The sequence below is a fragment of the Tauraco erythrolophus genome, chromosome 10 (genome assembly GCF_009769465.1).
Source record: "Tauraco erythrolophus isolate bTauEry1 chromosome 10, bTauEry1.pri, whole genome shotgun sequence".
In the NCBI taxonomy this organism is placed as follows: Eukaryota; Metazoa; Chordata; class Aves; order Musophagiformes; family Musophagidae; genus Tauraco; species Tauraco erythrolophus.
The window spans coordinates 30,754,319-30,779,460 of NC_141474.1; the positions used below are offsets into that span (position 1 = coordinate 30,754,319).

Consider the following 25,142-nt stretch of genomic DNA (forward strand, 5'->3'; position numbering starts at 1 on the left):
GCGTTAAGAATTAATTCAAGAAAATCCCAGCATTCAAAAATATAACACTTTCTTTTACTGGCCAGGACAGAGCATTGTTTAGAAGGAGCCAACGTAGATACCCATGTGGCTCCTTCAGAAGTTTTAAGACCAGCCCCATTCAAAGCACTGTAGCAGTCAAGAAAATTAATGTAAAAGCCTCGCAATGCTTCAGGTTTTTTTTCATCTGTTCAATCTACAAGGTTGTCTCTGCGTTACAGCCCTGAGCCCACAAGCACTTCAGCACATGCTTCTTTTTTAGCAATGAAGCCCATAAAATTGCTGGCATGTTTAAGTGTTTACTCTGGTAGGAGACGCATTATCAGACCAGTTTACTGTTCACTGGTAACAAACGAGCACTGGCATGTCCAGCGGTCATCTTCTGGTCCTTAGGTGGACCTTTTCTATGCGTCTCTTAGCCACTGGGTTCGGTAACTGGGACATGTGCTTGATGCACATAAATGACAGCGAGCTTTGTTGGTCCTTACAATGGACCACCTCACCGTGAGCACTCAGTCCTAGAGAACTTAAGCTGGGGATGAAGAACAGCTGAATCTCAGTAAATGAGCTGCACAACTGGTGCAGAGAGGAAAAGGGAGCTGGTGGTTGTAGAGGTTGGTCAGCTCTGTTAGCAGGACATGACAGCTACCTGTGGTGTGGGACCATCACTGTGAAAGTGACCACTCCTGCCAGCACCTGCAGGCAGTGTTTGCTGTCACCCCACTGATGTGGAGGATGATGAGCCGGGTCAGGTACACCTGCAGCATCCTTTCCCTGCCCTGCAGTAATGCAGTGCACATGGGCATAAGACCTTCAAGACTTCAGAAGCATCATCTAGCACAGAGCATCTGCTCAGCAGTGCAAGCTATAGCAAACTCATTACGTTTGTCTTATCCTTTTTGATAGATCTAGTTGTGTCTTCTGCCTGCTCCACAATATAAAGCCATCTTCCAAATCTAAACCCTTCTCTTGAAGGTGTCGGTGCTGGAATTTTGATTTTGAAGTTCAGAGATGAAGACTTTGGTAACCGGCTTTGCTTCCTTGGCAAAACTGAAGTTGTTTACCAAGCTCCTGTGCAGAGAAAGCTCTCCAGCCCTTGAGGAGAGAATGAGCTGAGAAAGCCCATGTGTGCTGTGAAAGCACGTGTGAAATGGCAAACTTTCTGAGGGCAGAGCTCCAATTGCTAGGCAACTTCTTGATCTTGCCATATCTAACATCTCTATAACCTCTGTACATTGCAACAATCTCTATATTTTTTTTTTAAAAAACCTCCCTACCTTTGAATGAAAAGCTGTCTGCTCTGCACTTTTCCCTGGGGAACCACAAGAGAACAAACAGCACATGGCAGGTGTCAGTCACATCGCTTAATGGATGACAGCAAGAAGCTCGGATACAACTTTAGAGGTATGGTGTATCAAACAGAATAAAAAAGAGCAGGACTCTGCCTTTAAATGTTCATGGTCTTCAAGTCAGGAACAAAATTCAGATTTACAGTATTGCATGAATAATGTACTACAAAAAATTATAAATAGAATATTGGCATAAAAAAGGATGCTTCTTTTAAGTAACTAAATCCCCAGCAGCGAAAACCGTATGAATATACTAAAAATAAAAATCTACATATAAAGAAAGCACAAATGCTAATTGCTGCACAACAACGTCATGTTAGCTCTTGTAATATAACTTCACCCTGGAGCTAGGCTCGAGTAGACAGCCATGTTACTGAATGTCCTGTCCAGGTGCTATTTAAAAGATCAATGCACTCTGTAGGCAGAAATTAATTCCCCTAGTTGGGCCAAAGACATTTGAAGCAGAGACTTTTTTGAAGTGGAACCAAATCCTGTATTGCTATCAGTGAGGAAAAGTGGGTGACCAAATTTGTTTACATTGTTTAAAACTCCACCTGATTTTAGATACGTAAGAGTTGTAAATGAGGAGTTGTATGTCTTCTAATTAGAGGTTGACCATGAAGAGTTCTTCAGTGTTGGGGAAAAGAGCTTTGTGATGGGAATAGTCCCAAAGTGACCACGCAATCTCCCACCCAGGCTTTGTTGTAGCAAGCTCGCTGCTCAGCCCAGCCCACTCGCAGCCCATCTTTCCACTCTCCTGAAGAACTCCAAGACCACAGTTCACGGCTCATAATCCTGAAGATGCCTGCACTGCTATCGACAGCATGTCTGGCCTCGCAAGCCAGAGAGTCAGAGAGTTGATTCAGGTTTAGAGGCAAGGACCCAACACACACTTTAGACAAGTTCAATTCATAACATTAGAAATGGAACCTTTTATATATATCTATCACTTTTGGAACATAACACCTTGGAGAAAGGTTCTTTAATTTCACCTCTAACGCGGTGTGCCTCGCTTGCCGCTTAAACCTCTCGCGCACGCTTCTCCCCGAAACCGACCTCGCCTACCAGAGCGAAATGGTTGTTGTGCCTGATTGCACAAACCAGCCCAGCCTTTTACCTGGGAGACGTGCCACAAATAACTTTCATTATATATGTGGTGTGTTTCTGATGCTGCTATCAGAAAAAGATATAATGCTTCGACAGGCTCGCTTCGATGCTGAGGAGGCACTTGGCTGTGCAAAGCAGCCATTTACAGCACAGGGCAGCAGAAGTCGGGACCGAAGATGGATTTGGCAGATGGCCAGGGAGGCTCCCGCCGCAGGCACAGTGGTGTCCCTCCCCACCAGACCTCTATGAGCATTGCTAAAACCTTTTTATGTTGTTCTGTCTTAACAGCAACACGCAGCGTGGCTGTAACGTGCGCTAGGGAGGTAACGATGGGCATCGCCTTAGGCTGGTTTCGATCCCCTGCTTTTCTCCCAGGCAGAAGCAATTTAGGTTTAATAGTATTTAAAAAAAAACAATATTAAAACCCTCATTTGAGTCCTTCTTGTGCAGGCAAAGAAAGAAGAAGGACTTTCTGAACTCATCTGAAGTGCATTAGTAGGTAAGGGATTACGCTAACATACTCTGGAAGGTCACAAAAAGGCAGTTTTCATTTCATTTCACAACAGAGGCTATCCATGTGCTACACTTCTTCGTGTTTAGCAAAGACAAGCCCCGGGGTCATTCTGAACTTTAATTACATTAAAATAACACCATAAGAGGTCCTTTTATTTTGATAATTTATAATACCAGCTATTGAAATGAGCTTTGCAATTAATTTGGGAAATACACAAAGTGACACTTCTATCCCAGTCTTTTGTGGACAGAGGACAATTCACTGTCTGCTTGATAGCTGTAATAGTCCAAGACCAGAGTTTCCTACAATAATTACATTTTCTCTTGAATTTATTGAGGTTCAAGCTTCCAGTCATCTGCTGGGAACACTTCATTTATGCACGAAGCATCTCAGCCCACTTAGGCAGAAAAAAAGCAAGGAGATACAGACCCTTGTTCAAACAGACACATCGCTATAGATCTCTTACTCTTTTTTTTAACTAATATCTAATGAAGTTGTAGGTTACTTGTGCATTTTTGTACCTGTCCAGGAGCACTCAGGGAAATTTTGCAGGCTATATACAAGCTCGAGGAAACGGGCATGGGGCCACTTGGGCTATAGCATGACCAAGTGTCTTTCCAATGGCCATTTTTTCTTTCTTCCAACACATGAAAACTAAATATTCTTATCCTATGACTATTATCTTAATAATAAAGAACCCATGGTGTTCTTGCTTTGGATGGTATTGCTTTCTTATCTTGTGCACATCCACTCCTTCTGTGTTAAGATCCCAACCAGCTAAAAGCTTTAGAGCCAGCGCTGACAGATGGGCTCACACAGCTTATGGGATATGACAACATTTCAGATTTTAGGGGCATTTTTGTCACCCCAAATCACTTAGAAAACAGATTTAGATTCTTGTGTTGCAGTTACTGTGTAGGGCCATCCAAAATCCAGGTGATAACTCAAATCAGCTTTGGAGATAGGACACTATCTTACAGGGATGGCAATGGGAAGAAGCTGAATTGACATTTCCTTGACGTATCTGGAAGGTACATGTTCCTTATAACACAATTTTATAATAGTCTTCAATTTGCTGTGCTGGGAAGCTTTTCCCTGGTCAGCAACCAGATGCACCAAAATTACAGTCAAGTCACTGCAGGAAATAAAACGAGTTTCCTTCTCCAAATTAAAAGGAGGGCGCAGGCTGGACAAGAAACACACTGCTGCAGCATGACTTGATTGACTTTAATGTGGAAACAGTTGCACAGTTTAATCTATTCCCTTGCCAGAAAACTGGGAATTTGTTTCCAAAAGGGCAAAGGCCTCCGGGATGTGTCCTGATTCTTTGTGATTTGATCTGTGCTGTCATCAATGATTCACCGCAGCATTTTGGAGTCCGATGGGCTCCGTGCTTCTTCCAGCAGTGCTTGGCCCACGGTGTCCTGAAACCTAAAGCGTTCGTTTGCAGCTAATCTATAGCAAACATTTACATATGGAAAAACAATGCGGTGGAGCCTGTGTCAGCTTTCTCCTCTGATTCTCTCTATATGCTCCCTGTCTTTAGCAGCACGTCAGGCCACAGCTACGGCATGCAGGGAGCTGGAGGCATCGCCTTCCCAGAGGTAAGTCTGTCCCCCCACCAACTTTACATATAGAAATTATGGGCAGGTCGGTCAGCCCATCAATTTTGTCCTGACTTGAGGCATGTGCACACTGTGCTGTCTGTAAACAGCTACCAGGAGAAAAAAAAAAAAAAGGTATTGGCAGCTGTCCAAAGCTCAAGCTAGGCATCGTAATTCCTTCTTATATGAACTGTTTGCACAATGGTTTTTCTTCTATGGATGACTGTTAAGCCTTCTTAAACATCCTTACAGAAATTACCATACTAGTTTTGGGCACTTGGAATGAATTCTCTATACAGAGTGATTTATGAGTGAATATTTTTCATATTTTTTTTCATTATAATTATTTTGCATTTGAAAATGTGAAGTTAACAAGTACATGTCTATAACCCAATTTTCAATCTGAGCCAGATCCTCATACCTCTCTTTTTTTTTTTTTTCCCCTGAACAATATTATTAACCTATACAAGTGTCATTTAGGCTTTGAAGGAAGGGAATAAACACGTTACCTTTCTCTAAAGCTATAGTGTCGTGATAGGAAAATGATTGGGTTTTTTTCTGCAGCTATTAATTTCAGGCTTGTTCTAAAGGCAAATATGATTTAGAAGGATCAAAAAAAGTATCAGTGATAATTGGAAAGTGGAGACAAGGAGAAGGCAGAAAGGAAAAAAAATGTGGTAGTGATACACTTAATTATGAAGGCTTATTCCGATAATCCCTTTTGAAAATGAACAAAGACGAGATTTTTGATGTTTGATGAACTTATCAAACAAGGCAGAATAATGAAGAGGTAAATGTAAAATCCAATCGAAGGTGAGCCAATTAAGTACTTTGTGAAGTGCTGAAGGATACAGCACACAAATCCTCCTGTCAGAGTGAAAAGGCATCAATACATGCATGTCCTCCAGCTCCGTGTTTGTCTGCGGGCTCCTGTTGTTTTCCTGGAGACACAGTGGCTTTTTTATCTCACACACTGATCTACTGATCTGCATCCACTCGCTCCCTTGCTGAGCTGTTGTGGCTTTCATTTAGTAGTCTCTCTTCTACAGCCTCTGATGAATCCCCAATGTGCTCCGTATCTCTGCTAATTATCAATATTTCTCTTTGGACTGCAGTCTCGTAAGTAAAACAGACTGCTCATTAGTTAATCATCAAAATAATAATAGTGTTTTGGCTCAGAATAACCCCTCAAAATGCTTCGAAGGCTGTGGCAAACAGAGTTGTACTGACATGCCACAGATTGTTCCTCAAGACAAAGAAACACATCATACAACTAAAGATTTTTTGTAGGAGTAGGGACAGAAATAGAGATCGTAATGACTGGGTTGGGAGGTAAGAGGAGCATTTTCTTGCTATTGTATAATGATACCCACTGTACGCGCAGCGAGTCTGATCTACGACACAGTACCCTTGCCATTTTCTGCTTTCATACTCTTATTTTTTTCCCCTCATCTCAGAATTTATGTATTTCCTTATAGGAATAGTCAACCAACAAATTCCCATAGTCAACGTGGCTTTGTACTTTGCCTTCTCAGCACTGCTGGTGCAACCATTCCCACTGCTGCGCAAAGCCCACAGGAATCAGACTGATTTCATACTTGTCTGGCAAAATACTGACCATGAGTTCACAATGGTGTAAAAAAAGTGAAATAAATAGATTTCAGAACAGGTCCAGGGTGATAAATATCACTACTGCTGGAGTTTGTGGTGTGCTTCTGGGAAGAAAGCCAAAGAGAAGTCTTTCCTTAAAACCTGTCTCTTCTCAACATTCCTTCTGTTTACTCAGTTTACTATATACATATATGATGTACATATATTGTATTGCAATCTACCAATTGGAAAGGGCTAGGATCTCTTGTGAGAGCAGGAAGCCCAAGACAAAATCCTAAAGTCCTGCACCTGCTGCCCCTGACCAATTCTGATGGTGAATACTTGGATGGGGCATCTCAGCCCCACTTGCTAAGAGATGCTTCCTATTTCCTACAAAATAGGTGTCTGCTGGAAAACCATACACAGAGACAGGTCATTTTCTCCCTGCTAGTCTCCAGCCTTCCTTAAAACACAACTTCAAAGACCTCAGACCGCTATCTCTTCCTCTTCTTAGAAGAAGCAGCAGAGATGTTAATTCTCCAGCTCCTGTTGACTGTCAGCTGAGTCAGTGGTCAGAATGGACTGATTGCTTTCCTTGCCAAGAGAAAAAAGTAAGCCTCCACCATAATGTATTCATTTATCTTCAGATGTGTCTGTGAAGAGGATGTACACACATTAATTATATATATTATACATATTCATCATTCTGAAGCATCCAGTAAACTCATCCAAATATGATGGAGATGCTCCTCTACTAGAGAGACTCTTATTTACTCTGGTGTAAACTGGGGAATAAATTCATTTAAGGCAGCACAACAGCAAAATGTAAAATCTAGGCAAATGGTGGAAGAGTCAGGCCAGAATATTTGCCTGAGACTTTCTTCCTTTTCTATCTCAGATTTAATTAAGTATCCCCTGATTCTTAATGCAAATATTCCAATGAAAAGAAATTAAAAGCAGCCTTCATTCATCAGCTCCTGTTCTCAATTTTTTTATATCATTTCACATATGTCTTCATAATTCAAGAATTTATTTTCAAATACCTGACATAATTTTGCTTTCTGCTGCATTTATATCCCTGCATTTTTTATTCCTGTGCTTATAATCAGTAAATGATTCAGCTCTTCTCTCTTTCCTTTTTTTTTTCCTTTTCTTTCTTAGTTTAAAGAGCAGCAGTTCTCATTAATAATCCATTAGAAATGTTGCAGGATCAGTCTTGTAGTTAGTGTCCGTGTCCATCTGAGCCTGTTACGTTCCAGGACAAAGCACATGCAACTGGAAAAGTTCCATATTCTTTCTAAGGTGTAAAATAGGGAAGAGATTTTTAAGATTCCAGCCCCGCCCCTGCAAATTCACTTGTATGAACTTCGAGAAAATCTCCTGAGCTCTCACCTCTCTGCTGGTTCTCCTTCTCCATTTATCACATGCAAAGCCTGTGGACTACAGAGAAAAACGACAATCGAGATAAAAGTGATAGTTTTAATTGCTTCATAGCCTGTGGAGGTGCTGTCTCTGGGGGACACAAGTTTGGTGTTGGTGGTGATTTTCTCTCTTGTGCGGTCCAGCACCGGTACCGGCGGCTGGAGCGGCCGGCGGGCTTTGCGGGGCAGCGATGCACGGGCCACCTTTGGGACGAGCAAGCTTGCCGTGCCCAGACGATGTGTGCTGGACCCCCTGGCTGCGGGAAGGACTTTCGGTGCGAGGAAACAGGTGAGTGAACTGGGTGCAAACTCCTGCCAAAGAGGTTTCGGGTCTGGCGAGACAGACCTGTGGTGATTTCAGACCCCCTGCCAGGGGCTTTGTCGAAATGTGTTCAGCCCAGCTGGCAGGATGGTGAACCAGTACAAGAAATAGCAGGAAATATCCTCGTCTTTGTTTTTTCCACCACTTTTAAAAGAAATCCATCCATGTTATGCTTAGATTTGGATACAAAAGGCTGTGTGACATGGAAAAGGTTAATTTTTCAGTGGAACAAAGAGAGTAGAAATATTCTGCTCCAACTGCTGTGCTACACGCTCCCGCTCCCCTCCATGGGCACCACTGCTCCCGCACCGCACCGCTTCCTCCCCCTGCAACAGACATAGTTCAATCACGAATCCAACTAGCAATCTGTTGGGGTGATTTATTTATTTTTAGCCATCCCCAGCTCTGAGGATTGGGATACAATACGGCTGTTCTCTGAAATTTTGACTAGCCTTTGACAGATTTTTGTTTTTACACAAATGGCTCAAACTCACATCTTCAGCGTTTAATGAAAATCCTATTGAAATTCAGAAACAGGCACCAGCTCTGTGGCCAGTTCATCAGCTGGAGCAGGTCATCACCATTCCGTTGAGGCAAATGCATCGATTCCTGCTATGGATATCACGGCAAGGCTTTCTTCTCACTCCCAGAAGCAAAAGCACTTTGCCCTTCCTGCAAGCATCCATTCTGGAGCTATAATTATTGCAATAAACTTCCCAAATACCTCCTGTACTGGAAAAAGGAAAAACTGCACTTTGACCAGACAGAGCTGACTTCCCCAAGCCAAGCAGAGAAGCTATTGCTTCCTGTATTTGCTTATCATTCAAAAACATGATTGTAGATAATAAAGTCAGGCCAGTGCAGTGACCCTCTACTTGATTCCCATCCCATGGAGCCCAAGGGACTCCTAAGCTGTGCTCACTCCAGGTTGCAAAGGAAAACTTCCCCTCAAGGTGCTGGGGAAAGCAAGATCCCAACAGAAGAATGTTGTGTTTATCACGCAACGTGACTTCTTGTGGCCCTGAGATAGGGGTGGAAAGTAGCACAACTGGTGCAAGCTGCCAAAAAGGTCTTCTGAAGTGTGGATCAGTGACTTCCTGTTCCTGTGCACTTTAGGCCGCTGTATTAAACGGCATCTTGTGTGCAACGGAGAGCCAGACTGCAGAGATGGGTCTGATGAGGATAACTGTGAGGATGAAGATATTGAAAGTCCTTGTGAACATCTGTTCCCAATACCAGGGTCTGAAAAAGCAGCCCAAGGGTGAGTAATTAATCCATAGCTGCTACTCTCACGACCAAAACAGGATTAAGTTTTTTATATTGCTCTTCTTTAGTAATAGCAGTGCTCCATGAATTGATAAGGTGCTGTACAAAACCCGAAGGAGAGCTACTGTCCCACTCGACTGTAGTAATGAGGGAGGCAGGAGGATTCATCCCAGCTTTTATTTCAATTTCTGTCTTGAATTTACTATCTGACGTTGATCTCTCTCAGCTGCTCTGTACTTTAGTACAAGAGACATTTTAGAGTGTCCTTTAGACACTTTAGAGTGTCCTTTTTATACTCATGTATCCTGGTTTTGGCTGGGAAAGAGTTAATTTTCTTCTTAGTAGCTGGTATAGCACTGTTTTTTTCGGATTTAGTATGAGAAGAATACTGATACTACTCCGAAGTTTTCAGTTCTTGCTAAGCAGTCAAGGACTTTCAGCTTCCCATGCTCTACCAGGTGCACAAGAAGATGGGAGAGAGCGTAGCCAGGACAGCTGACCCAAGTCAACGGGATATCCCATACCATATAAAGTCATGCTCAGTACATAAACTGGGGAAATTGGCCAGGGGCAGGTGATTGCTGCTTGGGAATGGGCTGGCCATCAGTCAGCAGGTGGTGGGCAACTGTATTGTGCATCTCTTGTTTGGTATATTCCTTTATTATCATTGTTATTATTAGTTCTTTTTTTCCCCCTGCCCTGTCCTATGAAACTGTCTTTATCTCAACCTATGATTTTTTTTTTTTTTTTTGATTCTCCTCCCCATGCCATTGCAGGGTAGGGGGGAGTGAGCGAGCGACCGCATGGTGCTTAATTTAGGCTGGGTTAAATCACAACACCATGTCAAAATATATCCCAGTTCTCCAAGTCTAGTTATCTTACAACTTTCCCCAGTTGATGAAAGCAATATATTAAAGCCAACAATAGACTTTGGGGATGCAGCATCCTGGTGACGCTCATACTTAAGGAGAAGATTTGACTTCGTGTTTTAGGACTTCAGAGCACAGATTCAAGGCAGAGAGTTTGAGCTCACATATATGTGCAGGGTAAATACATCTACTTATCCATTAAAAAGTTTTACTGTAATCAGTTGGTTAGGTAATACATGGAAAAGAGGAATTCAGAATTAGTTTAAAGGCAAATTGTCTGTTGTGACATTCTTGTTTTAAATCTTATGTTTTAACCAAGATACAGCTTAGTTTCACTTGGAGAACGTGGGCTACAGTATGAGAATGTGGTTGCCCATTAGATAACTTTCCCATCAGTTTGATCCAACGCTCTCTGGAGTCCATGAGACCAATATCTCTCTGGCCCAGGGCCTGGGAGAGTCTATCAAAAGTTTTTCAAGACATATATTAATTTTCACTTGGCACCCCATTTAATACTGCTCTCCGATGTGTTTCTCCTGCAGAACACGCAAAAGTGAAAGCATTTACTATCTTAGCCTTAAAGACCATTCCCTGTTGTGAGGAGCAATGCTGCTGTCTAATTTGAATAATGCTTTCATTTCGGGCCATGGAATTGGAGAAAATATTAAGTAACAGGCAGGATTTCGGAGGGCAGCAGCTGTGATGACTGGAGAGCGGGAAGAAAGAGGCATAAGGAAATAACACCAAGAGACTTGGCAAAGCACAAACAGACTGCAAGTCTAGGGAGGACGTTAACTCCCCTGAGAAATGGGACCGTTGTTAAACAGAGGGAGATGAAATTAAGATAGAAAACAATTACAAGGAATGCCAGGAAACACTTTGGGACAGTGAGATGCATTAGTCTGTGAGAGACTCACAGGGGACCTGGAGGAATTCCAGGACTTTGCAACTTTCATAACTACTCGCTGGGGTGGACTGGACAATTTAACTGATTTCTTCCATCTCTAGCATATGAGTCCAAATTGATGTATTGGAAATAAAATGGCTGTTTGTCTCCTATTCACTTTGGAAAGGAGAGAGCAAGGAGAACAGACTCAAACTTTGTATTTTAGGAGCTATCTAAATTCAGAGACAGATAGACAGGTGTAGTGTCAGGAGAACAGAAACAGCGACGGAGACTGTTAGGGAAATAAAAGGGGAGCTATGGATAACTTTCTGAACACTATTTCTTTCCAAGATACAATATCCTAACACAGGAAGAGAGACAGTACATATATGATCCTAATTTTTTTGGAGGCCATTGTGAGTATGTCTACAATGGAGAGTGGCGGGAGCTGAAGTACGACGCTGCGTGTGAACGCCTGTACTACGCAGATGACGAGAAGTATTTCCGCAAACCTTACAACTTTCACATATACCAGTTCCTAGTAAGTACTTCAGGTGGTCAAACTTAGCAAAGTTTTCCCAGTGAAAAGCCAAACTTCCTATAAAGATATTATGTACGTTTTATCATTTACTATAGGTTGTCTTTCAAGGTACCCTTCTCCAGCTGTCCCCAAGACAACAGGCAATCAAAGATAAAAATGCTGGTTTATGACACATCAAGGAATTAACGTGCTTTATCACCCAGGCATCCCCACTGCTTACTGTGGCCTAGTCAGAGCCAAGAGAAATGGGTTTTCTCTAAAATCTGCTATTAATGAGCTGTAGACCTTGCACAAGCCACCTGCCTCTCTAGGGATGAATTCAGCCATGTGTAAAGTGGGAAGAATGCTACCAGTTCAATCTTTGAAAGCAGTTTCAGTCCATGGCATGGCTACAAGTGACATAAATTCAAATTCTGTGTGAGACAAAGATCCTGAAAGCCATCACCATGTATTACAATGCCTATACTCTGAAGGGGTCACATCTGATTTTGGAGACTGAACTAAGTAGAGTAGGGATTCCATCTGGGTCTCCCGTGTTGTAAGTGGGTGTCTCGGCCACACTCTTAAACATTTATCATTCTTTTTGACATGAATGAATGAAAATACATTATTCCAGGGGAATATTACAGCCACAGGCTCAACGCAAGTGGCTTTCATGTCCTCCCAGCAAGCAGACTCCCCTGTGCCCCTTAGTCCCCAGTTTGAATCCACACAGACCCACCACTTGAGCCACATTTTCTTCTCCTCTTTATCTGCTGCTAGCAGTGGAAGGACATCTGCAGCATGGGCAGGCACTGAGGAACGCTTGGCCATGCCCCATATGCATCTTGGCCTAGGAGCTTCTGCTCGCAGGGGTCTATGAAGTCATTGATGATGATGTGAGATGGCTTTTTTCAGTGTTGGAAATTTAGCCAGCTTTTTATAGAGATGGCAAATGGCACAGCCCAGATTCAGCAAGGCTGCTCAATTCCACGCACCAGCAAAGTAAAGCTGTCAAGGAAGAGGTCACTGCTCTGAAACATGGGCACAACAATGTTTGCTTTCTAGCGTTGCCATCCCAAATGGCTGAATCACTATTGTTGAATTTTTTTCCTAAATACATTCACCGAGAAAGAGGATGGAGAGAAAAAAATCACTCCAAATCATCAGGATTTGGCAGAGCTGTAAGGAACTGGAAGGAGGGGTTTATAATGGGAAGTGTCAAGCTAGTTTAATAGGTACCATTCCCAGCTCTGCCTGTATTGGTACTGCTTCGAGTGGCTAAACACAAACCTCTCCCCTGCCTGGACACGATGAAGCAAAATGCATGGCTTTATCTGCATTTCTCATATCTTTGCAAATGAAATGGCACAGGACTAAATTTCTTATTCCACATTCACTGAAGTCAGTGTCAGTGCTGTCAGAAGCATCACAGGTTTCAACAGAGGCACCATCGGCTCCTTAAAGAAATAGATTACAAAGAAAGGGAAGTACCTGAAAAATTAACGTCTGCTCCTTTCACTGCAGGCTCATGCTGATTCTGGATTCACTTTTGAGTTTTATGATGATTCAAAGGATCTGCTTGATGCCCTTAAAAGTGAGAAATCCAGCACTGTAGGCTTTACCATTGGAATTGAGCCTGCAAAGGTACCTTTACAGTTAGAGTTGGGCTTCACTTTGTCAGGTGGCAGAGGATCCCTGAAGAATTTCACGCAATACGCTGCAAAGGTAAGAAAGAAATAAGTCACGGATGCATATGCTCCAATCATGTCATCTGTGCATCGCATGGTCTGGCTGTAACTTACATCAGTTTATTCTCGCAATTGCATTTTTTAACACATAGTAATTGTACCTTAATTCGCTCATGTAATTGCAAATGTGTGATCGTTAGTAATCCTGTTTGTTGTTCTTATTACATTTTAGCAAACAGGGAGTGGGAATAAAATTGAATTACGAAGTACTGCAACACATGTCATCTCACCCCATCCTGTTTCATGGATACATTAAGAACATAAATAAAAAAATAATTAAAGTGACGATGAGGGAGAAAGAAATACCAAGATGTTGATCAAAACAGTTGTCCTCAGGGAATGAGCTCTGGCAGCAAATATATCTTGTTCAAATTAATACAAGCTGCCTTATGATGGGGAAATATGCTACTTTTTACAGGAGGTTAAAATACCATGCTGAAAAACAAGAGTACCCAATAATAAGGTGTATTTTTCACAGGGGGTCTACATCATGGACTAGCTGTGATGACCTCTTTCCAATCTAGTAACACGAGCGCTGATGTTTCCCACATTTACCGTGCCTCGTCTCCACTCGTCTCATGGCTGCTGATAGAAAACAATAAAGAAGAGTTACTTTGGTGGTGTTCTGAGTTAAAACGCCCCTAAAAGCTGTTTGAAATGGGCACCATTATAGTATTTGCTGTGCCCTTGTCTAGACTCATATGATATTTGCAGCTAAATAATGATCAGTTATTGGAGGAATCATTTAAAGGGCTGTTCTGGTTGCACCAGAACCTTGTCCAAGGCAATGGCTAATCTAGAAAAGGAGTTGTGAATCTGGTGGTATATCGAGGAAACTCTCCTCTTATTAGCACCTTCTTGGCCATAGTATCACCTCACTGCCGGGCTGGGCTGACCTTGAGCCCTTGTCCTGTATCTCTGGTCAAGGCTGTGATAAAAACAAAAGGGAATAAGCAGTATGGAAAAGAAATCAGAAAAAAAGAAATAGCAGAAATGGAGGATGAAGGGGAATCATGTGGAGCCCGATTCTAATCGCATTCATGCATCAATAAAAAACCCTACAGCATCCAAACCCTTCGGCTTTGCCCTCCACCTCACACAGCATACAAGAAAGAAACACTCTAAAATAGAGTTACCACCAATTTAATTTAAACCTGGGCTTGTTTTCATGCCTTCAACATACACTGACAGAGATTCAAGCTTTTCTCTGCAAATCTAAAGACTAGAAATGACTTTTTTAAAAAAAAAAAAATGAATGCTGAGTGGCAGCTCTTCTCTTTACCTGCAGGAGGTTGAATTCATTAGAGGTATGACGAAGGTGCAGACAGCCCGTTTCAAGATGAGAAGGGACAACATTGTTTTGGATGAAGATGTGCTGCTCTCCTTGCAGGAGCTTCCAGACACCTACAACTATGGCATGTATGCCAAATTCATCAATGACTACGGCACCCATTTCATGACATCCGGCACTATGGGAGGCGTCTTTGAGTACATCCTTGTCATTAACAAGGAGGAAATGAGAAGAAAAGGTTAGAAAACAACAAGATATTCTCTGTTCACAACTTTCTGCTCTAAACCAGGTATTTCTAACCTGGTGACCACGTGGTGGGTCCAGTTCACCAGAGTAATTCATCTGGCTCTGGCTGCTCCCCACAGCCATCTTCTCCCTGGACTCTGAGAGGGTGGGTGCTCATCGCCACCTCTTTGCTGAGCTGGCTGGCATGTCCCATCACATGAGAGACATACTCATCACAAGCCCAAAAATTCGCAATGGAGGTTAGGTAGCGGTGTTCGCATGTTGTTCACAAGATGGATGCACTACTGCTGACATAGGAGGGGACAAGCTTGAGCATCACAAAATGTGCTTCCTGATCCAATTTCAGAAGAATTTGGGTAACATTTTGGTAGATTAGAAAGGAATCTGATCATCTTTTTCTCTCTTTCTTTCAGTGTCACTTGCTAGACTTCTCTAAACTTCTCCTGTTTCTTATAGTCTGTTTTTCTGGCCATTCTCATGAATGCTCAAGGACTGCAAACTCATCCAGGGTAAAGAAAGATAGCCCACTCACGTTTTAGTCTCCCAATAGTGAGGGTTTCCATTTTCTGTAAAAGGAAATAACGCATTGCACTTGGCAATACCTCTCCCACTTTGCTCTGGTTAGTGTCATATCTGAAGACTAATAGACCTCTGTTAGCTCCAGTTCTCAGCAAATTAGAGTGTATGAGGCTGGAGAGCCATACCTCTAAATCTCAGTTACATAAAATATCCACTGCAGATGTCTAGAGCGCAAGAATAGCCATTACTGGCGAGCCAAATCATAACATTTTTCCTAATCAAAAACATAAGATGCAGAATAATAATATGGTACTTTAGCACACTAACCAGATTGTCAACTTTTGCAAAGGTGTTGACAGTGCAATAGATCCCACTTCCCCTAAAGACCCTCATTCCGTTCTGCTGAGGGTAATGCTGCCTTGGTAACCCCAGGCCAGATATTTGTGCAAAAGAAAATTGTGATGTTGGTCAACAGGTGTAAATTGCTGCAGTTGGTGCAAATTGCTGTAATTCCATTAATTCTATTAATTTCTATGGTTCTGTCTCCGGTCTGAAATGATTTGGTACCATCAGCACTAAGATAACGATGCACTCCACATTGAGTGTTAACCATGCCAATTTTTCCACAAGAAATTACCGATTGAGAGAATTTTCACCAAGTTCCCAAACTACTAATGTTTGGAAACATGATGCCTCTTCAAACCATTTATTCACTTTGAACGGTGAGTGATATAGAAGCGAACAAGGTCTTGGCAAGAAAGCCTTTGGGAAGCAGACTGCCAATTTCAGAGGAAGAATGAATCAAGAGCATGTGGAGGGAGGCTATTATTTTGCTTTATCTTGTGCTTGCTGCGTATATAAGGAGATTTACCGCTACGAGATGCCTTATCTTAGGAAAGAGGGATGTTGAAGTTCAGCAAAAGACAAAAATGTGCCCCAGTAGAGATGTAATTTTCATTCTAATGTAGCACACGTCTGTAATTTTAATCTAACCCAAGCTCTTCTAGAAAGTCCATGTTTACAAAGTCAGCAGGGCTCTACATCACATGATATAGACCCAGAAGGACTCACCTGCAGTGGCTGATATGCCACTGTCTAAAAACATTTAGTAAAACCCCTGATTTTTCTAATGGTGATCACAGCCATGCTTGAAGGCTCTGTTTGCAACAGGATTATCTGCCTTCCCCAAGGAATGGTCAGGATCAGGATATAATCACTCGAGTCTTAAAATTATAGCTTCATAAGATGAGCCTGAAGCTCTACAGAGGCCTGGAGATGCACCGCTGAGTCCCCACAGGGCTCAGTAGTACCTGCTTTAGGTCAACCACTGCCTCCTGAGAGCACACCTAGCCCATGAGGCTATGTGTTAAATGCTCTGGAAGAGAAACCACCCCTTTTTTATAGGCCAGTGACTAAAGTACATGCCCAGGATAATGATCTCTAGGCTGTATCCTCCCTAAATGAGATACGGCTTGGATGGTTGCTGAGCATCTAGCTAGGCATAGGCGTGAACTGAAATTCAAACATCTAGGAAACCTGAATTTTGAAAATGAAGTAGGTCATATTCTGGGTTTAGATACCCAGGACTAGACCCCAACTCACCGGTGCCAGACTGCAATTTTACTGCCAGACCCATTTCTAGCTTTCAGGCTGCAAGGGCTTGTATGGATGTGGTCATGAGGGAAACAAATACATATGTGAGAACAAGGTCCCTTGTTGCTCTGCCATCAATATTTTTCATTACTTGTTTTTAAAATAGATTGTTATGGTTCTATTATTTAGCAGAAAACAGTATAATGTGTTCACACATTACAAGAACATTTATGGGAGAAACATTATGCACAGAGTAAATTGGAAAGAGTCTTCATATATTCTGATTAATTCAAAATGCAGCAGTAAATCTTATCACTCGAGCACATTTAACTATCGCAAATTATATCATATAAAAAAAACTGTCAGGGCTCCCCCCGCAAGTGCCAATATTTTCTATGACCACCCTTTTGCAATGATAACCACTTTTCATTTATCAAGACCCGATCTTGCTGCAACCAATAGCGAATTGTATCGACAGCCACTCGCTGAACATAATTACTCAACGGAACCATGGCCAATCAATTAATCAGGGTGTTCCTCAAGTTTAATTTTATGGCACTCCAACACCAAGATAAGCAATCACTCATGTTGCTGGGGGTGAATGAACTTTACCCACTGTGTTTACAACTGTTGAGCAGTTTAGTACAAGTAATCGAGTGCTACACATTTAATCTTTCTCAAGGGCCCAGTTTTGCGATGGGATGTAATTCCCCCTGAAGCCTGGAGCATGCTTCAGCTCTCACCAGTTTGAATCCAGGACTTGCAGCTCCTTTCTCAGGATGCTGAGCACCTCCGCTGATTGGGACCCACCAAGCCAACGAGCAGCTCCATGCCCCGTGCAGCTCCAGCGAGCCTCTCTCGCAGGGTGTGCAGAAGGGAGCAAAACAAGAGCTATGGAGGTTTTACCAGTATTTTGAACAGAAGGAAGATGAGACACGGCTCCCTGGCACTGGGGTGAGGCACTTCAGCAGACAGCACTCAGGGATGGGGCTCGGCCGGGGGTTCAATCTTCAGACCTTTATGTTACGACGCATAAATCGTGTCGACCTCTGTGCCTCCCTTTCAATACCGTGGTATTGATCGTCAGGGCTGCTTTGTAAAACACTTTAAGGTCCTCCGACAAGAAGAGCAATATAAAAGTTACCTATTACAATACCCACATTTATTGAAACCAATGGATTTTTTAACTGTTAAAGAAGACGGCCTTATATTTGCTCTGTACGCTGAAGTGTGTACATAAAACCAGGCTGTATGAAATATGCGCATTGCTTACCTTGGTGAAACCACCTCATTAGTTCCTGTCTCCCCTCTGCAGTCACTTCATGGGTCTCCAGTTACATATTTTCATGATGTATGTGGCGGTGGTGGTAGCGGCAGCCCGGCAGCAGGCAGTAAGGCTTTGGCAGCTCTCAGCAGACAGACCTCTTGCAAGTTGCTGCTTAAGATGCTACTTAAGCCCCTAATACATGAGTCAGATCTTGAGTTTAGGAAAATTGGTGAGAATCAATTGATTTCAGCTGTTGTTCCCAGCTTTAGCCTAGTTATGAGTTAATCTGTAAAAAAAATATAATGTTTTATTTTTAAATGAATAGACCAAACAAGGAAATACATGCCTGCAGCCTTGTGTTAAGATTTTTACTTTCTTCTAATACTTTCTAAGGAAACAAATTTACAGTAAGACATTTTCTTATCCACCTATTATGCGACAGGTCAAACATACCCCAGTAAAATAGTGGCTTTTCCACAGCAAGACTAAAGGCTGTCCTCTGCCCAGAATAGCTTTTGACTTTGAAAAACTGGCCATACAAATAACTGAATATTTTCTTCATTGATAGACAAAACCAAGCAGGAAAATGAACATACTTCCACTCAGAATGTCACGGATTTTACCGGTTTCTTTTCTGTTTTGCAGACATCAGCGCCAAAGAGATAAGTGACTGTGTTGGTTGGTCAATTGGCCTCACAGCCAGTAAGAGTATGCACTTGGAAGCGTCTGTGTCATCATCTGACTGTGTGAAGAAAGGATTTCTGAACACTGGTACGACAGCAGGGCAGATGTCTGTTAATGCAACTGCGTCACTTCTTTTGTCACTTGGGCATGGAGGTTCAAGTAGGGTTACAAAAGGGTTAAAAAAAAGGGAACTCAGTGCCATCCCCAGCCACAGCTCAGGCTCAATAACTGGACCAAAGCGATTTCATATCCAAGTCAGCAGGAGTACCGATTGCTCTTGAAAGACCAGGAACTAAAGTAGCAATACTTGGATTAGAAACTCGTGTAAATAAAGGCAGTGAGGTGGCTGGAAGGCTGCAGCCCCTATAGCCATGACATGAGTGACAAGGGCAATATGGCAACTATTAAAGAAGTCAAAACTGACTATAAAAAGTACTCAAAGAGGCTAGGAAGCCCCAGATTTGTAAATTACTTAACCAGCTATAGGCAGCGTGATCTACTGCTCACATATTAACTAGAAAAAAAGGCTGGAGCTGTGCAGGCTCCTCAGCTCCTAGCTTAGGGCATTTGGGTTGCTCAACTCACCAGCAACCACCTTGTGATACCATGGCAGGGCTCACCCAGCAAGTGATGGACACCGAGCTCCCATCAATTTCAGGAGGCAGGGTCAGTGCCATGCACTGATAGCCCTGTACATGACTGATCTCACCTCCATTAAGCAGTTCCTAGTGGATGGGTGGAAATGGTAACTAAATAACACACTTGTTATTCAACTTTTCAGATGCTGAGAGCAACAGTGCAGTTGTGGAAGATATTATTCCCCGGATTAGAGGTGGAGATACCAGCTATAGCGGAGGGCTCTTAAACAGCTGGGATGGCAATATGTATCGTCGCTGGGGAAGGTCATTAAAATATAATCCTGCTGTTATTGATTTTGAGGTAAGGCTTTTCTGCAGTTGAAGAAACTCTACCGCTATAAGGAATGAAAGTGTAGCCAAGCAGATCATTTCGTATTTTTATTGTGATCCCATCACAGAACAAGATTAAATGTAATGGGCCACTGATCTGGTAACCTCTTATTCGTTTCACAATGGGGAGTACATCTCCCACCGACTGCATCCGCAGGGAGACAGACAAGGAGCTTAATGCTGGATTAGTGCCGAGTTAAGTTTTTGATGTGTCCCCAAACAGCTTCCCGATGAATGGCTCTCCGTGGTTGCATTCATCTCTATTATTCTCCCCGACACTGTCCGCTCTTCTCTATAAGCAGGGGACTCATGGGGACTGGGGGAAGGAGTCTTCTCCCCCACCAGCAGTGGACCCCCCACTGCTTTTCATCTGCCTCAGAGCCACAGTGCTGCCTAACCTCTGCAGACCATGGTGGATATTTCTATGGGTGCTTCCAGGTGTTTCTAGAGCAGGAGGCTCTTGGTTGCTTTGTCAGGTGGGTGATGTCTCCCCCCACGCTCCACAAAGAGGGTCTGTGACCATAAAAATCAGCCAAACTCTCCCTCTCCCTCTTGTTTTATTGGATGCCACGTAAAATGGAAAGATCATTGAAGCATCCTACAGGGCTTCAGATACGGGGAGAAGATGGGTGTGAGCAGAGGGGGTGGAAAGGGAAAGAGAAGAGCAGCCTTACAAGCAAATAATCCAGGGCCAGCGCTGTGATAAGGAGTACAATATCTACCCTGAGATGCTACAATCACTAGTCTGCTCCAGGAGCACAGCTCTGGGCTTTGGGGAAGGACCTTGGTCACAGCAGAGACATGCTGCCACCTCCATCTCTCTCATCTTCATTGGAAAGCACACCCAGTTCTGGCTCTGACAGAGTCTAGGAGAAGTGAAGGTGGAATCAGGAATTATCTGCGGTATTGTCAAGGCAAGCGAGAATCTTCAAACCTTCCTGGGCAGCACCCCGGTGGCAGAAAGCCTTGGTAACGTAGAAGCGCTTTCAGTTCTAGCTGAACGCACACTGCAGGTTATTCACCTTTCTGCACAAGTTCCCATCAATTCTGGGCAAAATTTATTGCAATTTTCCAGTAAACCATGTGCTGACCTCTCTGCTGGCTGCTCTGGAGCTCAGCAGTTGCTGTGCAACCAGAGCTGCCGATAAGTGCTCGTGTCCACTTCAGCAGCTCTTATCTGTAGCTCCCTCTCATTTGTTAAACAGGCTTGTGCAAATTTGCTCAAGAGTTTTTCCCAAAGCCCAGCTAATCCTCCCCACGAATCGCTCTCGGTGCACTCAGCTCTTCCCTGGGACCCATTCCCACCAACACCCAGCCCAGATGCGCAGTGTTCGCAAGGAACACCTGGATGGACAAATATAAGTACGTGTCCTCAGACTAGCCTTGGGCTTTTAGCTTTAATCCTCAGTTGAATTTTTGTTACTGTTGAAAACAAAAGAGCTGAGATTTTCCAGGGAACCGTTTTCTAAACAGAGTTTAATACCTAAACCACCCCAATGAGCCGCTCAGAGCATCCGAGGAGGTTGAATGCTGCTGCCAACCCACAACCCTTCAGCTCATCCAGCCATTTTTATCAAACAGGCTCAATGGAGAAGGCGAGTTATAATTACATTTACCCACACTGGGCTATTTTTGCTGAATGGTGTATAGGAACTGGATTTTGCTACTGGAAATACTATGACTATGTTTTGTTCTCAAACCTGTAGAGAGAACAATATTATGTTGTCGCATCAAAGGGCAAAACACAGGTAGGTAAAATTCTCCATGCTCAGTGTTTACTGGATTGTCCACAATCCGGTCACCCTTAGTGGTAGGTTGGCATGAAGTTTTGATGATACTCACTGTCTAAAGTGCTCATCAAAATGTTTTGGTTCAAAAAGGCAAAAAGCATGCAAGAATCTCTGAGATCATGACAGCACTAAGAAATCAATCAAAAATGGGCTTACTGGGATGTTTTAGTTTATCATTTGAATCCAGACTGAAACTCTAAAGCATGTCCAGAGAAGCCAATCCTTTACAAACCTCTAAGATGAAGAGGGTTTTGGAATGGTGGTTTCTCACTGGGGCCCATCAGTCATGGTAACACATTTGCATGACGCACATGGAGCTGTCAAGGAAGACAAATGAGTCTTTTTCTGAGCCCTGAGTTTATCCAGCAACGTCACAGTTCTCTGACCGTGCCGTGGTACCATCTCAGTTGATGCCCAGCTGAAATTGTCTCCATGCTATTCATCTCCATCCTACGCAGCTGCAGCCCATCCATGAAATTCTCCGCAGAAGCAACCTTGGCGACATGGAAACCAAATGGCAAAACCTGAAACGAGCTTTAGACGATTACTTGTTGGAATTCAACGCCTGCCGCTGTGGACCGTGCCAGAACAATGGCGAACCTGTTTTGGTGGGAGACACGTGTTTCTGCCAGTGTCGACCAGGTTACGGGGGCCCTGCGTGTGAGCAGACTAAGCGCCGAGGTAAGACCCCGGCGTGAACCTGCAGCAGGGGAGAGTGAACAGCAGTGCAGGGACATGGTTAACCAACACCTCTTTGCACCCATGCATCAATCAAGCCTTCACTTCTGTAGTGCTTTAGTTGCTACGCTATCCTTAGCAGCCCTGCAAGAGACTAAAATTACCAGCTCGGGTGATTATTAGAAATAAATTAGTGGAAACGAGGATGTGTTTAATAGCTGGAGGCTTACTAACATGTAAAGAGCTGAGCTGGGGTCTGGTGGCAGCACCCTGGCAAAGCCCAGCTGCCTGCGTTGTCCACCAAGGGACAGGCCCTGCTTGCCCATGGTGGTCTAGGGATGCAGGTCATTACCATAAATGAGATCATCACTTGGTCCTCGCTGACTGGCAGGTCACCTCCTCGGGATGGCAATTCACTGCTGGACTTGTGGCATCCCGCTGAGGATGCCTGCTACAAGGGCGAGAGCACAAACCCTGGCAAGCAGGGAGGGAAAGGGAGTCTGAAAGGGTCAGGCTAAGTGACTGGAAAGTGGTGCCCAAGCAATGTGCCATGAAAAATGCTGTTTTAGTAAAAAATTGCCACATTGCCAGATCTTTTTCCCCCTGATTAGGGAAACATTTTAACTAAAGGGAACTTTCTACTTTGGGAGAGAAAAAACCCATGTTTTTCCAAAGTGACAGGCTTTTATTTATGTTTTCTTTATTATTTTATCTACTATCCTGAAAAATCAAATGGGTGGCAAAAAAAGCTGACCTTGGAACACGCTCTTTTGTTTCCAAAACATTTCACCGTTGTTTCTGGATATTTTTGTCCTGATTCATGATGATAAAAAAATTCCAAATCTCAGCATGTGAAGCCGGCAAAAAAATTCCATCTTCAGAGCAGATGCACCAGGCAGAGCTCCAGGCCTTCACCTGCATGCTCATAACTAGGGTCTCACCATTGGAAAAGCGAAGCTGCGAGGAAATAAGGAGTAAGAGTGGAGCTGGGTACGTGGTTTATGAAGCTGAACTCAAATGCATTGCTACAGTGATTCAAAAGCGAGTTTCTTTTAAAATCTCAGGTTCTTTCTATTGTTTCCAAATCCAAGGAACCTGCCTTAGATGAGGAGCATGGAAAGCTCAGGACCTCATCCCAAAGCAGCCGACCAAACTGGCCAGCCCCTGTGCTCTCTGCTTTTAGCAATAGTGGGGGGACACACACTTTCATCTTGTGGAAAACTAAGCAAATTTTTAATTTCAAGGCTCATTTGGGACCAAACCCAGGTTTTTTTTAAAGAACAATGTTTCAGCAGGTGGGAAACCCAGCTTTCCAGCCAGCACTAAGCAAGAGCACGTACATCCATTTGTGCTGTCTGGATTAATACAGTGCCCAAGCCAGGCCTGAAGGCCAAGTTGAGTAAATAAAAAACGACAGTAAATGACAGCCGTCAAGCACTCCCATCATTCAGGAGCACTGTCATAATCCCTAGTATCAAATGCTCCTGACAACTCAGTCTGTACTGTAATGAAAAAGCCTTGAAATGATCCATCTCCAACGGGATTGGCAGAATTTAAGACTCCATGGCATTAGGAGACTTTTGTCCCTCTGGCTTGCTTGGAGGTGAGAAAGGTAGGGAAGGGGTAGCTGCCAACCACTCTTTGGAAAATAAAAGCCAAACATCGGCCTTTCAAACAAGCAGAGGAGAAAAAGGAACAGCTCTTGGTGCATGAAGAAGGTGGTACTGCTTCATCTTTCATGTTTTCTGCCTCTCTACACTGTTCTCCTGAGACCCCACCTGCAGTACTGTGTTTAGCTCAAGAGCCCCCAAAATCAGAAGGACATGGAGCTGTTGGAGCAAGTCCAGAGGCCATGAAGATGATCTGAGGGCTGGAGCACCTCTGCTGTGAGGACAGGCTGAGAGAGCTGGGGTCGTTCAGCCTGGAGAAGAGAAGGCTCTGAGGAGACCTTCTAGCAGCCTTCCAATACCTAAAGGGGCTACAAGAAAGCTGGAGAGGGACTTTTTACAAGGGCGTGTAGTGACAAGACAAGAGGCAATGGCTTTAAACTGAAAGAGGGGAGATTTAGGTTAGATCTAAGGAAGAAATTCTTCCCTCTGAGGGTGGTGAGGCACTGGAACAGGTTGCCCAGAGAAGTTGTGGCAGCCCCATCCCTGGAAGTGTTCAAGGCCAGGCTGGATGAGGCTTTTGAGCAACCTGATCTAGTGGAAAGTGTCCCTGCCCATGGCAGGGGAGTTGGAACCAGATGATCTTTGAGGTCCCTTCCAACCCAAACCATTCTGTGATTCTATGATCTATGTCAGGCCATATGCAGCACTTCAGACCTGAATCCTCTTTTTTTTTTTTTCTTTTTTTTCCCTTCCTATCTTTTAATGTGTTTGCAGGTGGTGAGACAAACGGGCGCTGGAGCTGCTGGTCACAGTGGGGTCCCTGCCAGTCGGGCACAGCGCGGCGCAGCCGGCAGTGCAACAATCCGGCCCCGCAGCACGGCGGGGAACCCTGCAGGGGGAGGGACCTGCAGAGCAGAGCCTGCTGAAAACCTGGGGCACATGGGACAGCATCGCTCTCCACAGGTACGTGGTCAAGAGTTGCCTGGAGTCTGCACTGGGCTATAAATACTCACGGCATAACCCTGTAATGGAATTACGCTGGGGAGAAATAATTGTCAAGTGGTGCATTTCTATATGGATGGAGAGATGCTGGAATTGTTGTATAAAAACAGACGAATTGCTCTGGCTGGTGGAAGGCAGGTCTGGCTGCCCCTCACACCACGAGATGTGATACAGGAGACGGTGGAGAACCCACACAGCTCGTTTCGCTCCTGGGTGATCATGGGGTTACAATGTGCCATGAAATAAATTTACTAAAAGTGTTTACATAATTACACTT

At 43.6% G+C, this 25,142-nt stretch overlaps 1 protein-coding gene across 1 annotated transcript; it reads left to right on the plus strand.

Annotated features, from left to right (window-relative positions):
* The first annotated feature begins 4,473 nt into the window (after positions 1-4,473).
* Positions 4,474-24,789, plus strand: C8A (complement C8 alpha chain). Its single transcript, XM_009977630.2, has 11 exons — positions 4,474-4,592; positions 6,697-6,793; positions 7,748-7,892; positions 9,042-9,186; positions 11,298-11,487; positions 12,994-13,194; positions 14,506-14,746; positions 18,779-18,904; positions 19,599-19,756; positions 22,034-22,256; positions 24,638-24,789. Exons 1-11 carry the CDS (start codon positions 4,474-4,476, stop codon positions 24,787-24,789), a joined length of 1,797 nt encoding a protein of 598 aa, XP_009975932.2.
* The last annotated feature ends 353 nt before the right edge of the window (positions 24,790-25,142 follow it).

What these genes read in the sequence shown, in the direction of transcription:
- C8A (XM_009977630.2), top strand. Translation starts at nt 4,474, where the DNA reads ATGCGGTGGAGCCTGTGTCAGCTTTCTCCTCTGATTCTCTCTATATGC. An exon ending in TTCCTTGCCAAGAGAAAAAA is followed by an intron (nt 6,794 to 7,747) that starts GTAAGCCTCCAC and finishes TGTGCGGTCCAG; the next exon opens with CACCGGTACCGGCGGCTGGA. An exon ending in TCACGCAATACGCTGCAAAG is followed by an intron (nt 13,195 to 14,505) that starts GTAAGAAAGAAA and finishes CTTTACCTGCAG; the next exon opens with GAGGTTGAATTCATTAGAGG.